Source organism: Quercus lobata, chromosome 6, assembly GCF_001633185.2.
Source record: "Quercus lobata isolate SW786 chromosome 6, ValleyOak3.0 Primary Assembly, whole genome shotgun sequence".
Classification (NCBI taxonomy): Eukaryota; Viridiplantae; Streptophyta; class Magnoliopsida; order Fagales; family Fagaceae; genus Quercus; species Quercus lobata.
The window spans coordinates 31400390-31414886 of NC_044909.1; the positions used below are offsets into that span (position 1 = coordinate 31400390).

Genomic DNA, 14497 nt, shown 5'->3' on the forward strand with positions numbered 1-14497 from the left:
CCCAAATGGATATGTAGTTCAACTGAAGATGACTCAAAATCAAATTCGGCCTCCACCTTTCTAAAACTAATAAGGCACCAGCAACAGCCCAAGGACCTTCATTGCATATATGCAGGAGGTCCTCCTCAAATTCAAAATGAAAGACATAGAAGTAAGATTCTCTACCCACTATTGAAACTATCCCTCTAATTCTCCATGCATTATCAATGATGTGTTGTAAGTGACTTACCGAGAATTTTCTATAGTCCAGAATAAAACCTATTGCACAGAGATTCCAGTAGTTGTGTTGGATTGCAATTTCTTCAGGATCAGGGTCAACTATGGGACCATGTCTTGCAAAGGGTGTTTCACTATCTTCACAGGAGAGCAAATTAAACTCTTGCTCTTCAACAAACAGATTAGCACTGAAGTCTGAGTCACTGCTGTCCGTCCAGCCATATTCTCTGGCTTGAATGTGATTCTCCATGGTTAGGAGGCAAAAGGAGTTGCATGCACCAGTAGGAATGCAGTGCTACTCTTACAAAGCAGATTTTGTGGACCACAAGAGCCACAGGTAGAAAAAAACAAGCAGTGTTTAGGGGAAGAAGACAAGAGAAGTTTAAGGAAGGGTGTGAAGAGAAAGGGACAAAGAAAGGGAAAGGGAAAGAGGATATTTGTTTTTAGTTTGGTTAGACAAGGAGGAAATTTTCAGATTATGGTTGACTAGGCATACAAAAAGGACACGCCACAAGCATGCACAGCCTTGGGATGGTTGGATGCAATGATGAAAAAAGCAAAATAAACAGGTGAGTATTGAATGGAAAAGACGGCTAACTAACTAGGAATTAGTGGAGGTAGAAGGAAGTAATTGGAAGGACATTGGTATACAGTCCTACTCAAAACGGCGGTAGTGACCCAAAAAAGGGAAAAGGCTCTCTTCTACTAGAGAGAAAATTTGGAAAATTTGGCAACCAATCGAAGAAGATAGATGAAAATGACAAAATATGAGCATGTGAGGGGGTATTTAATTATTTATAAGTGTGTGATAGTAATTTTTTATTAGAAAATCCTTCACCTAAAACTTGCCTAAGTTCGATTGAAGGGTGTGTATCAAGTTAATAGCTCCCAGTTTTGCAGGTGAATGGTACTTAATAGAATTAAAATGTGATGGTCTATTGCAGATTACAATAAATGTTGATGTGAAGAGAACTAATATGAATTGTTTTTAAGGATGACTACAATGACCAACTGATTAGGGTAAGGAATCCACAAGCCGATGGTCAAGTCAATCGAGATGATTGCATAACTCAATCTTCGTTCAAAGACCTGATTGCCTCTTTATCGACCCACCACAATTTTGATGTTTTATATTTGTCTAACCAACTGTGAGATGGTATTAGGTGTAATAAGGATAGATAAATATAAATGTGAAAGACAGACGTTACACCTATCTCCGTTTAACCCATACAATTTTCTCACCAAACATGGCCCTATCCTGATGCCCAAACACACCCTTCCCTCATAAAAACCATATTCCCGCGCGTATTCGAAGAGACCACTCTCCTCTCTACTCTACACTCTCTCCCATTCCCTTCCCCAAATTCCCTCCGATTCCTCCACAAAAAAAATGTCACAGCCAATCCTCCTCTCCGACGAAGAAGACGACCTCCACCACTTCCACCAAAATGCGCTCTCAACCCCATTGCATTTCGCCTCCAAGAAACAGCGCTTATCCGACCCGGACCCGGACCCGGACCCGAACCCGCCGGATACTGTCCTCATCGACGACCCGACCCCGCAGAAACCGGGTCAAACCTCCACTCCCTCCTTCGTCCCCGAGACACCTCTCTCCGCTCCAAACTCCGATCTCGTAATTGTCAAATGCACCGCCGCAAACTCTTCCAATCCACAACCTAGGGTTTCCGATCCCGATCACAACAGGTTCTCCGGTTAGTCCCATTTTTCCAATGAAGCTTAATAATTTCATTTTTTTTGGATTCACATTGAGCTTTGATTGCGTGTATATCAGGAATTACTGGATTGATTTGTTTGGAGTCTGATAATGACTCTGAAAGTGGTTCCGGAAGAGAAAATTGCAAGGAGGATGAAACAATCGGTGCTGATTTCAGAGTGTCAATGGACTCAGAATGGAGTTCTAAGTTTATGGATTCCACGAGTTCTCTCGGTATATGCTAAAGTCAAATTTGTATAGGCTTTGTTTAGAATAATAAGAATATGTATCATTTTGAATTTTGTTTGTGAATTGTTTGACAGGGAATAATAGTTTAACGCGAATGTCCTCTTTGGAAGACGATGATGATTGTCAGGTGCTTCTTCTCGATGCTAAGATGTTACTAATCGTTATGATCATTCTTCGATTTCTTGTGGTGTTTGTGAAATTTTAAATTGAAGTGCTTACATTTTGAGTTTTCAAAGCAAATGGGATCTGTATTGATAATCAAAATCGATTCCTCTTATTGTGTTTTCATAGCTCATTACTACCTACTTTTTATGGTTTTGACAAGGTTTCGAAGGGTTGTTATTGTTATTTCTTGTTATGAAATAAGTGTTACATAATTAGTGTGGAGTTTATTCTTAGATTGAAATATACAAGGATCTTATCTTAGGTCGTGTGTCAAGTTAATGGCAGTCTGTTGATAAAAGTTAAAATGTTTTGTAATGAATTCCAGGAGACTTGTGCGTTTGGATTGGCTTTTTGCTGCTTTGCTAAAAGTGGGCAAAAGTATAATTGTACCTAGAAAAAATGAGGCTTTAAAAAGATGTACAAAAGCAAATAAGCTACAAAATTTGAAAGCTAAAAGCTAATTCAAATAGCTATGAACCCAAGGGACCTTGTAGAGGTCACTAGTTCAAATCTCTCCTCCGCCACTACTTGAGGCCAAACTCATTTGAATCTTATGTTTCAACGAGACATCATAGATTTCTTTCAATGTTATAATTAAGGTGTTGGTGCACCAGCAGTTCGATGCATGTTTTTCATTACTATGCACATTCACTGGCTTGTTGACGTATTAACAGGTACATGATTATCCTGACAAAGAAAATGTTAGCATGGAGCAGATCAATAAAGTTAATCAGAAAAGAACTAAAACTGATGCTGAGGAAAACAATATGACAGACAAAGCTAGGGGAAGGAAGAAAATGGCAAAAGAGGAAAGGATTCGCTTAATGGAAGAGAAGAAATTAAAGAAGGAAGTAAGTTTTGATGATCTGAATTAATTCCTTATTTTAACAGCCAAGTAGCTGATGGAAATCTGTTATACAGCAAGAGAAGTTGCAAAAAGCAGCTCAGAAGGCTGAAGCTGCAGAGTTGAAAAAAATGCAGAAAGAAAAGCAAAAGTGGGAGAAAGGGAAGCTTGCCTTAAAATCCATCGTGGCTGAAATTGATGCTAAAGTGGTCGAACTGGGGTCAATTGGAGGTGAGTCTCCTCTCCTCCCACCAGATATGATTCTGACATCCCTCTTGCTCTGTTGTTTGATTATCCTTATTTTTCCCAAGTAGATGACTATTGTAAACAGTCAATAATCTGTAAACCTCTTGTTCTGAGTCTTACCTCCTTACTATAGGACATCTGCTTACAAGGTTTGCCGAAAAGGGGCTTGCATACCGTATAACTTCAAATCCAATTGAGAGATCAATTGTGTGGACTATGAATGTTCCAGAACATATCTCACAGGTAAAAAATTATGTAAAGTCCCTGATAATCATAATGTTTTGATATGGAAGACAATATTAAATTCTTCTTAACGTTTTTAACAAGAGAGCAAAGCCTTTATTCTCTTATCCTCTGTTTAAACTCCTCTTTCAAAAATGATGAGCCATTCCATCTCTTTAGGTTGACTAAACACATCATGGGCCCATTACTCACAGTAAGTTTAAATCATTTTGTTGATCAAGGTGCAGTGATGCGGATTGTCCTGGTTGAACCTACAATGAGCTTGATAGTAAATTGGATGAGGCAAGCTGCCCACTGTGTCATCGTTGGTGGTTGTAAAGGGTCAAAACCATTCTGGTTTGGACTAGGACAACACTTGTATTAAGCACAGTTTCACTCTTACCATTTTCTGCTCAGATGCAAAATTGGCTCCTGTACTAAATACTTTCTCATAGAAACTCTATAAAATGAAAGAAAAGGAGTGTGAATAAGCTCTAGCTCAAACAATATTTCATTTTTCCATAATAACGAGATGGAGGGTGAGGTCGTGGGTTCAAGACTTACTGAGTGTGTATATGTTTTTAATGTACTAACAAAAGAAGTAAAAAAATGGAAAATCCCCAAAAGTCATTAAAACATGTCTCAGAAAGTGCAAGCTATAAAAAATCAAATGTTTCTCCCTCTCCTTAGATCTGTTTGCTCAAAGTGGCTGAGCCATTCCACCTCTAAAATTGTGTATGAACTCTAGCTTTTCAAAGAGGAAAATAAGACAAGTGTAAAAGAGTCCTGCCAGTTTCCTAAATTGTGTTTCAGCCCCTAATATTTGCTAACTATGTTAACCGAGTTAGTATTCCAGATTTTTTTGGTTGAACCCAAGATTGTCTTGGTAATAAAATGAGATTGACACCCTAAAAAAAGTGAGAAAAAAGAAATCTTGTCTAGGCTTGATTCTTTTTACTTTTTTGTTCTAATGCTTATACTGTGCAATAGGGGGTAGCCATCCCTCTCCTTTAAACACGCTACCCGTTCTCACTGCCAGTCCTTGGTGTGACTGTTTGAGCAGGATTTGGTCCTAGGTTTCTAGTACAGTGCCAATCAACTGGGCTACTTGGAACCCACATCTAGAATTGGCATGGATTTGGGAAATTGTCCTGTCTTACGTGATAGTTGTGAAGGGTCAATTTATTGGATCCCACAAAAGCTTCCACACATAGAATGTTGTCATTATCTAGTTTGTCTTGTTATTATTGTGAAGTTAATAATGTGTTATCTCATACTCCTGGGTTTGTAATTGAGAATTTGGTTTTAGAGTCTTAAAAAAAGAGAATGAATAGTGAGAGATATAATCAAATATTCAATAGTAGTGTGGTTTGTGGAAAAGTATCTAGATGGGTTGGGAACTTTTTAGCAAAAACATCCAGTTTAAGGTTGGGGTGGGGAATAGAGTGAAGTTTTGGACAGATCAATGGTGTGGGGATCTTCCTCTCCATTTGGCTTTTCTGGTCTTGTACAATTTTGTTGCTAACAGAGCAGCTTTTGTAGACTCATCTTTGATATGCCAAGGAGCGAGGGATAGGAGAACTTGGGATGTTCGTTTCATTCGGGGTCCTAATGATGGTAGGTGGATGATTTCTTTCAATTCTTGGCATCCAATTTACCTTCAGTGATGGATGGTGATCGTATGAGATGGAAGTTGATGAAGAATGGAGATTTTAATATCCATTCGTTTTATCATAAGTTACATGGTTCTTCCTCCATTGTTTTTCCATGGAAAGGTATTTGGAAGGTTAAGGCACCCCGGCGTGTCTCTTTCTTTGTTTGGACAGTCGCATGGGATAGGATTCTCACGGGAGATAACTTGCGGGTTAGGGGCTTTGATTTTATTGACTGGTGCATTATGTGTCGTTGTTATGGGAGATAGTGGATCATTTGTTGTGACACTGTGGAAAGGCTTATCGGTGTGGAACTTTGTCTTTAGAACTTTTGGGGTTTCGTGGGTTTCCTAATGTTCGGTGACTAATTTTCTATTTAGTTGGTGGAATTGGTTGGAGAAGCATTCATCTCACATTTGGAATTTAGTTTCGTTGTGTTTGATGTGGTGTATTTGGAGGGAATGCAATTAGTGGACTTGGGATAGATCGGATGACTAGCTGCTTGCTCTCTTTTCTGGCTCCCTTTTTAATTGGTTTAGGGCTTGGGGATTCACATCTAGTGATTCTCTCCATTTGTTCCTTAGCTCTCTCTTTCTTTGTAATTAGTGCTTCTTTTTATGTTTTTGCTTTTCTCTCTTTTTTTGTACTTTTTGATATGATTTGTGCTACTTTGCATTTAACAGTTTTTTGAATATACATATTTTTTACTTTAAAAAAAAAAAAAAAAATCAATAATAGGGGCATGAACATTTTGCTTATTGAACATCAGTATGGTGTTTGGAATTATTAACTAGAAAACATTACCTGAACTTAGTGAAGGATGGGGATGTGGTGTTTTCTTTTTGGACATAATTTTCAAGGCAATTGTTGGCTTTAATTTTAGTGTTCAAATATCAATCTTCATTGATATTTGACTTTCCTATCAAAAAAGAAAAAGAAAAAAGAAATCAATGAAGAAGTAGTTAAGTGGAGTTACTATGTTTCGTTGAAATCATTCCCAGCTGATAAATTACCATTGATCCCAAATTTTAAGTTTTTAGGACAAGTGGTAATTTATCATAGTATCAGAATAGGTGGTCCTAAATTCAAACCTTGTCTCCATCCAATTTCATTTAAAAGTAAACATTCCATGTTGGTCCCAACCTATTGAGGGGGAGTTTCAGCTCACATGTGAACGGGAGTACTAAAAAGAGAATAATGGTTAAGTGACTAAATCCTTTTCTATTAGCACAAGCTTTTGGGGCAAGTGTTGTTTATCCACCCATTAGACTCACCCGATCGCTACAGATACTGATTCCTGAGGAGGGAAGGAAGAGAGGGAATAGTCTCACCAACAAATGTTTCTGACTAACTAAACATCGTTTCTCTTTGCGAGCTTCAGATTCTGTTGTTCTTACCTACCATATTCTGATATATGTATCGACAACTGGCTTAATTCTTATACATGATGAAGGCGTTTAAGAAATTCTGCAATTGTTGCTCCTACCTATGTTTATAAAGGGCTTTGAGAGATTTTACCCTTCAACCTGTTTTCCCTTAGCATTGATTTGGGGCCATTTATTATCTTGTAAACAGTAGGATCTGATATAATTGTGTGTATCTCCTTATTTCTTTGTCCTCGTCCTTTACTTTTACAATATATTATATCAGGGTTGTAGTGGTTGATGGCAAAAGGCAAGCTTAGATGGGGATCTTGAACTACAGGATAGATTTGAAAGCGTAGCAAGCATGTCCCCTGCTAATTGCTCTACTTTAGGAGTTTAATATGCCTACATAGCACATAATAAACAAGCTTTCTCTACATGAAAATATAGCTGGATTTATTTGTTTTATGTCTTGCTCACTGTTCTTTGGTGCTCATAAAATTAACTTCTGGAATTGTCTATGTTTCTATTATCTAGAGCTGCCTCTTGCTTTTCTTTATATAACTGTTGATATCTTTTTGCTGCTAGTGTAAGAAGAGTTGGCATAAAGGTTATTTTGAATAGATATACTGTTTATCTGTTTTCTTTCCAGACAGTTCTGAGTAAAAATATAACAGAATATTAAATAATTTGCTAATCCGAGTTCATATCTGTATTCCCATATAATGTAGAGAGAATATTTTTTACAATTCACCTATGGTCTGCATGTAGTTGCTATGGCTATTTTTTGACATAAGTTAACTTTGTTAATCTATTGCAGCATTCTTCTAATGGAGTACAGATTCCTTATGTATTGCTTGTATATGAGGCCAAAGAATTCTGTAATCTTGTTAGCAATGAATCTCTTTTGGATCATGTTTCCAGTGTTCAAAGTTGTTACCCATCTTTCACAATTTGTTACCTCACCAATAGGTTAATGGCATATATTAATAAAAGGTGAGACTGAATTCTACTCCCATATAGCATTTCTTTCCTTTGTTCTTTTCTCTTCAAGAATATGATTAGTATTTTATTCAAGGGAATTTGCATCTTTTTGACCTAGAGTGTTTATCATTTTATTTATTTATTATAAAGATGAGGTATTGCAATAGTCCTTACATAACTTATAAAAAAAATAGTTCTTTCATGATTTATGCTTTCATATGATTATGGGAAAGCCCCAGGCTGCATTACACAAGAGGTATATATATATATACACCCCATAATTCAGCTCTGCGTATATCGCATTGATATGTGCATGATGGAGAACGTTTTATCCAATAGTTGTATGACAAAATTGAAGGCCACTGGAAATTGTTAAGGGATGTAAAAGTAACCAGTTTTAGCCAATGAGATTTAGCTCAAATCCTCCTCTTGTAAGAGCAAACTGGAGTGTGTGTGTGTGTGAGTGTGCTACCATTCAAGAAAAAGAAAAAAACCTAGTTTAATACCAGGTTAATCTGATTTTGACCCTTAAAGCATAATGAATCCTAGTATTGGTACATTATCTTGCCAAACAAATCAGTAAAGGATTATCAAGCTCACTCTTTATCTGGTTTATTAACAAATTTATTATGATTTTGACAAATTTGGTTTATTAAATAATAAAGTTTATTACGATTTTTACAAAGAAGCTTTGAAAGAATATTTTGATTTGACAAAAATTTTGGAATAAATAAGAATAATTATTACATTTTGCTTAGTAGTATATGAGGCAATCTTGTGAATTAATGCAATTACATGGTTGCAAAGATGTCTTTAATAGTAGTGTGTAATAGATACAACAGATCAGTGGTTTTGCACAGAAAGGTTAAGAAATTGAAAGTATTCAACTAGTTCTGTGAGTGTTGTATTCATTGTCTGGAAAATCATATGAATGAAGCAAAAGTTGTTTACTTTCTCTCACCCATTTCTTTGTTACTATGAATTTTCTGTCTTCATTGGTGCTTACAATGTCACTTATCAAGTTCTGATTGAAATGTATGATATCTTTTATTCTATGTCCTTTTTGGATAACAATTTCTTTTCTTTTTGGCTCTTCCTTGCATACTTCCCATGCAGTAGTGTTGTGCCCCTTTTGCAATTTTTATTTTAATGCAATTTTACTTTTATATATATATCCAATGTCCATTTTCGTTGGAATTGGGAATACAAGCTGCAACATTTTTTTTTTTTTTTAAATTTAATATTTTCCACTTTTTTCTTTTCACATGCTAATAAGACCAGGTTATACTTAAAATATATTTTGGTTTAGTTGTGCCTAGGTTGTGTCTTATCTTGGACATATGTTTTCAATTGAGGATAGTGCAATGAATATTGATTCCTGAACTGTGATGGACCTAGAGATTTATAATCCTACAAAATTCCATTCTCTGTCTTCTGGTTCAATATTGGGGTTTTTTTTCCCCTGGATATGTGCTTGATAATGTTTTAATATCTTTTTATTTATTTATTTATGGGATGTTTAATACTAACTGAAACATTGGTCTTGGCACTATGTCAGGGAACAGGAACAGTACAAGAACCCATCAAATGATAATGGTTGGAGACGTCCACCTGTTGAGGAGGTTGAACTGCTACCCCAAGTTTTACAGGAATATGATAAACATCTACTTTCTATGTTTCATTGGTCTTTTCAGTTTTTGGTATTCATTTATTTTTGCTATCAAAATTTTTTCATACAGGTGCTGGCAAAATTAGTGACTCATTTCGTGAAAGTGCATTCCAGGCAATGCATTGATGAAGCTGAACTAGCTGAACATGTTGTTGGTTTGACCTCCAGCCTGGCATCCTGCCAATTTAGGTACTTAGTGCCTGCATGTACCTTTGTGTGGAGATTGGAACCTTATTGTGTCTCTCAGTATGCACTGAAAAGAATACATGCTTAATACAATTTATTGCTATGGCCACCACCTGAGATATAAGTATCAAACAAGATTATCTAAATTACAATAATTTTGGATGATTTATTACAATTTTTCTTTTGACAGACTTAGTTTATAAACTGATGGATTAATAATTATACATGACTCTTTTATTGATAAGTTTCTAGATTCACTAGCTCCATATAATGGTTTACATCTAGATCCCATTCTATTCAAATTTATTATAGTGTACTCTCTCTCTCTCTTAGGCATGTTTAGATTTAGCTGGTCGATATTCTGAATCTATATTTTGCTTTCATAAACTACAGAAAGAAGTTGACACGCCTATCTGTAAATGCTAATGGATCCCTAATTCCTAAGGACTCTGTTGACAAGAATTTAATAAAAAAGAGCTTATGGTGAGCATTCTTCTCTCTCTTTTTCTTTTTATCCAAATTGTATTAATCATCAATTGAGTCCAACAAATGCTAGCTTAGCATTTCAAATGTTCCAGCAATATTTCATTAATTGTGCTGAATTCCTTTTTCTTTTAAAAAATAATTTGTCTTATGGTTCAGTATCAAATGTTACAAGTCTTTTGTTTTCATCATCCAAGAACTGGCATTAAGCAGTTACAATGTTACTTTGCAACATGTTCAATTATCTTAGAATAAATGTAATCTTCATAGACTTCTCCTGAATATATATGTTATAAAAGTAATGATTAATTGTTTCACCTACGTAGTTGTAGTAAGTGTCTGAAAAAATATCTAGCAGAAGCAACAGTTCAACACCTCAAAAAGAATTTGCCTATTGCACCACGTTTGAAACATTACCCCTATAGCTTGAAATAGGAGGTTTGGATGGTACAAGAGTTGTGTTGGTTTGGAAAGCTGTCTTTGTGCCTTATGTGGTAGATGTGGTGGATGACAGAAAGTTGTATGTTTAAAGACCTTGAACTCCCATGGCATAATCCCTAGCTCTTATTTTTGGAATCAGTTCATACTCATTTCTTTTAGTCCTCTACTCTTATTTTGGATTTTTGGGGGGCAGTTTTGGGTTTTAGATCTGTATGCCTCTCGTGTAGTTGAGGTATGCCTATCATTTTATTAAATGTTAGTTTTCATAGAAAGTTCTTATCAAAAACTTTTTCAAATATATGTTTTTACTCTAATGAAAAAACAGATTTACATGGGCTATATTGCATAGGTTTACTCCCTCTTGTCAGTTTTTATATATAAAGATTTGGATACCTCGTTTTATATTGCTTCATGATTGCTCCTGGGCATACCTGACGACTGGTTTTGGCGGGTGGAGTCAGTTACCTGTAGATTTTACTCCATTATGGAGAATGATTTTTCAAATTATTTCGGGATTCACTAAACATTTTCTAACAAGGGGAAGTTTATACTTTTCTTTGGTATTTTGTTGATGAGGATGAAACTTCTAGCTTAAGTTGTACATGAAAGAGAGGAGGGATGTCCTGTGTACAGAGGTTAGTAGGCTTTTTGTGTTGGATTAGGTTGTTTCCAAGGGGTTGATGAATTGGCTATTGATAAGGCCTTGACCAGATGTAATATCCTTTTGTATATAAGGCCTTGTGACACTTCATCTGAAACAGTAAATTGAAACTTATCAAGTTGCAAGAAGAATATGGTAACCCAATTTTACAAAAAGAATAAGACTGTTTAACATTCTGCTTTGTGTACTAAGCCAATAATTTAAACCCAAGTGGAAAGAAAAGTATTATTATTTGGAGTTTAACGTACTTCTATGTTATATTAATTTGCTAATCAGTATACTTTAATGTCTTTATTTAATTTATACATGTGGCTCATCTTTTGTGTTTCTGACTTTATTTTACTTATCCTCCCAAAAATAATGAATTTGCTTTAAACATCCAGGTTGAAAGCTTTGGTTTCAATTCCAAAGGTACAGCCACGATTTGCTATTGCCATTGGGAAGAAGTACCCCACCATGAAATCTCTTCTGAGTGTCTACATGGATCCAAGTAAATCGGTAAACATTAACAACATGTTTTTATCTTTAATTGACCTTGTAGCAAATAAGCTGAGTCCTTCAATTGAGTTGATTCTGTTCTTTAGGTCTATATTACACTGTTCAATATCAGTGCCTCTGGTGAGCCCATGGAAATTGAATGGCTTTTTTGTACATATAGTACTAATACATTTTCTTAGAGGTTAGGTCTTGGTGCAATGGTAAGTGTCTTCCACCAAAAGCTAAACGTCGCTAGTTCAGGTTTGGGAATCAGCCACTCCAAAAAAATAATTGGGGGTAAGGCTGCCTACCAATTAGCTCTCCTAGATCTCGCAAAAGTGGGAGCTTTGTGCACTGGATATGAACATTTTTTTTAGTACGAATACATTACTTACAAAAAGAAAACGTTTTAATCTTCTAAATGCTGTTGGCAGAAATCTAATCAATCCCCTCAACTTATCGTATACGATCAGAAAAGCGATCTCAAGGAAATGCAGAATTATTTTAATACAGTTTAGTTACCATGGGACCTCTAAATGAGTCCTTCTTGTGCTTTTCTGACAGTTTATGCCTTAGTTATTTATGTCTGTCTGTTTGAATCATATTATATATTTGAGAGGCTAGTTTTGCTAGTGGCAGTGTGGCACATTTATTGCATATTTTGAAATACTCTCAATTGGCTTTTTGGTGAGGGAAATTTTGTTCTAGGGCTCAATTTGTCTGTTCCTTTCAAGGATTGTTTGGGAATCAAGGGCAGTCATTGCATTTCACTGACACCTTTTTTTCTTTTCTTTTTTTGATAAGTGTAATTCACTGACACATTGAGTCAAGGATTTTTTTCTAAGAAATAAAACTACAGTTTACAATTTTCTGTTTAAAATTAAAGTGATCTGGACCCATTTTGGTTCGTATGGATGGGATTTGCAAATAGCTTTGTGAATTTTTCCATGCAGATGAAATAAAAAATATTGTTGACACCATCAATTGATTTTGGAAACTGAAAAAAAAAAAAAAAAAAAAATGAGAGAGGATATTCCATTTTAATATTTACTAAATTAGTAATATAGAAATGAGAAATATAAAGTTTGTCAGTTTTGTTTTTTATCTTTCCATATTCCCAAGACTTGAGGGCATATACATCTTGCAACTCAGACCGTAGTGTTATATAGATAGGTAGTATTACTGTTAGGACAATGGATGCTTCTTATTTCAAAATTAATGTGTTATCCGTTGGTTGCCAAGAAGTTGACCTTCAAATTTTTGCCTCTGCTTAAAGAAAAACAAATTAAGATTTGCATTTTGGATATTGTATCAAATGACAGGTGCATGAAAAGGAATTTCTCCTCAAGGACTTGACAACGGAAGGACTGCTCGGTGAGGACAGAAGATTAGGTGAGATTTGTTCAAAGAGAGTATACAGAATACTTATGGCACAAAGCGGAAGCATCAGGACTGATGATGTTGAGGATGGTGCTGATTTCTTCAGATGTCAATCATCTTAATTAACTCAACATTGTATTTTCCTATCATCTATAATATATTGTACAAAGTTAGAGGTTATTGTTTTCTTCTTTCTATTTGAGAGAGACATTTTAGAGGTGCAATTCCAAGCAATTAAACTTGCTGTCCAACATAGGCTTCAATATGTAGTTTTCGTAAAGGTGGCACTGAAGCTTTGCTACATCTACATTCCTCTCTCCCTTGCTTCCATGCTTCCTTCTATGAACTGAAAGAGGATTTAGAGTCTTTGTCCTGTTGGAATTTCATTTTTGTTCTAAGAAATGTAAATTTTTTGTCCCACAATATGGCTTGATGGGCTGCCTTTTGTACTTTGGATGAACTCATCTTTCTTCCTACTTGGGTTCTTGTCCACAAGCTGGACATAAAGTGGGGTCTCCTTTGTTTCTCTCTAATATATCACTATTTATAAATATTAAAAAAAAAAATTCTGTATTTCCTATAATGCCAGCAGTACTTTAAAAAAAAATTATAATTTTTTTTTTTTTAAATTAGAACTATTAGTCCCTAAAAAAAAGTTTATGGCAAGGGCCATGGCTTGTGTAGTCATTGTCCATCTAATTTAATAGATTTTTCTTTTTCTTAAGCAAATAAGATTAAAAAAATTAAAAAAAAAAAAAAAAAAAAAAAAAAAAAAAACCAAAAACTTAGGTGTTGTATTTGTACCTTATTTTTACTTAAAGTTAAATTTAATCATATGACTATATTTATTAATAAGCCACATGCTTTTTTTTTAGAAAGTCAACATATGGTGTCTGTTCCTAATAATTACTCTTTATCATCAAATCAAAATATCAATCAGTTTTTGATGTAGACGAAGATTGAATCTTATGTTGGGTTTAATTATTGTGAGGAAATATAATACCATTGTGCCAAAAATAAAGGAAATATGGCCGTTGGAGGAAAATAGTAGCTTTTCATCAAGTGGGAGTTACACTTGCCGAGGTTGAATGTCCCACAATCCAATTGGGCCGTGTGGGCCTCACCACCAATATGGCAATTTGTAATGTAATCATGGTTGATGACCACTAGGCCGACCTCCTATGGACACGTCCAGAACCAAAATTGGTATACCCCACCACTATTTGAAACCCAAATCAAATATCAGTGGTGGCATATTCTCATGAATAGCTTCTGCCACCATATCTGGTTACCATTGGTCTTGTAATATGTCATGATGAGCATAGCCTCATGCCAACTGAAAATATGTCGTTATTTCCTAAAAGATTAAGTTTTGTCTTGAACAATTAGTAATTTATATTATGATAATTCATCTCCTAAATGTTTAGTTTTAATTTAATTTATTATGATAATTCATCGGTGAACTTCCACTTGAAAAAATAAACCTAATTTTTAAAATTTCCTTTTTCTTTTTTTTCTTTTTTTTTTCTAAATCAAAAAATAAT

The 14497-nt window shown here is 35.2% G+C and overlaps 1 protein-coding gene across 2 annotated transcripts; it reads left to right on the forward strand.

Annotated features, from left to right (window-relative positions):
• Nucleotides 1-1249: 1249 nt before the first annotated feature.
• LOC115995097 (crossover junction endonuclease EME1B-like) lies at nt 1250-13376 on the forward strand. Of its 2 annotated transcripts, none has more exons than XM_031119529.1 (12): nt 1250-1928; nt 2009-2164; nt 2254-2306; nt 3019-3195; nt 3266-3419; nt 3568-3677; nt 7493-7668; nt 9215-9278; nt 9396-9514; nt 9905-9994; nt 11480-11586; nt 12896-12987. In XM_031119529.1, the coding sequence occupies exons 1-12, from the start codon at nt 1607-1609 to the stop codon at nt 12901-12903; spliced, it is 1536 nt and encodes a 511-aa protein (XP_030975389.1). In that variant the 5' UTR covers nt 1250-1606; the 3' UTR covers nt 12904-12987. The 2 variants fall into 2 exon arrangements, with proteins under 2 accessions (XP_030975389.1, XP_030975388.1); XM_031119528.1 differs by having other exon boundaries at nt 1254-1928; nt 11480-11594; nt 12896-13376.
• Nucleotides 13377-14497: the final 1121 nt, after the last annotated feature.

Excerpts from the sequence above, each read along its gene's own strand:
- LOC115995097 (XM_031119528.1), top strand. The coding sequence starts at position 1,607 with ATGTCACAGCCAATCCTCCTCTCCGACGAAGAAGACGACCTCCACCAC. Across the intron at positions 2,165-2,253 it reads GGATTCCACGAGTTCTCTCG|GGAATAATAGTTTAACGCGA; the intron begins GTATATGCTAAA and ends ATTGTTTGACAG. Across the intron at positions 11,595-12,895 it reads ACATGGATCCAAGTAAATCG|GTGCATGAAAAGGAATTTCT; the intron begins GTAAACATTAAC and ends ATCAAATGACAG.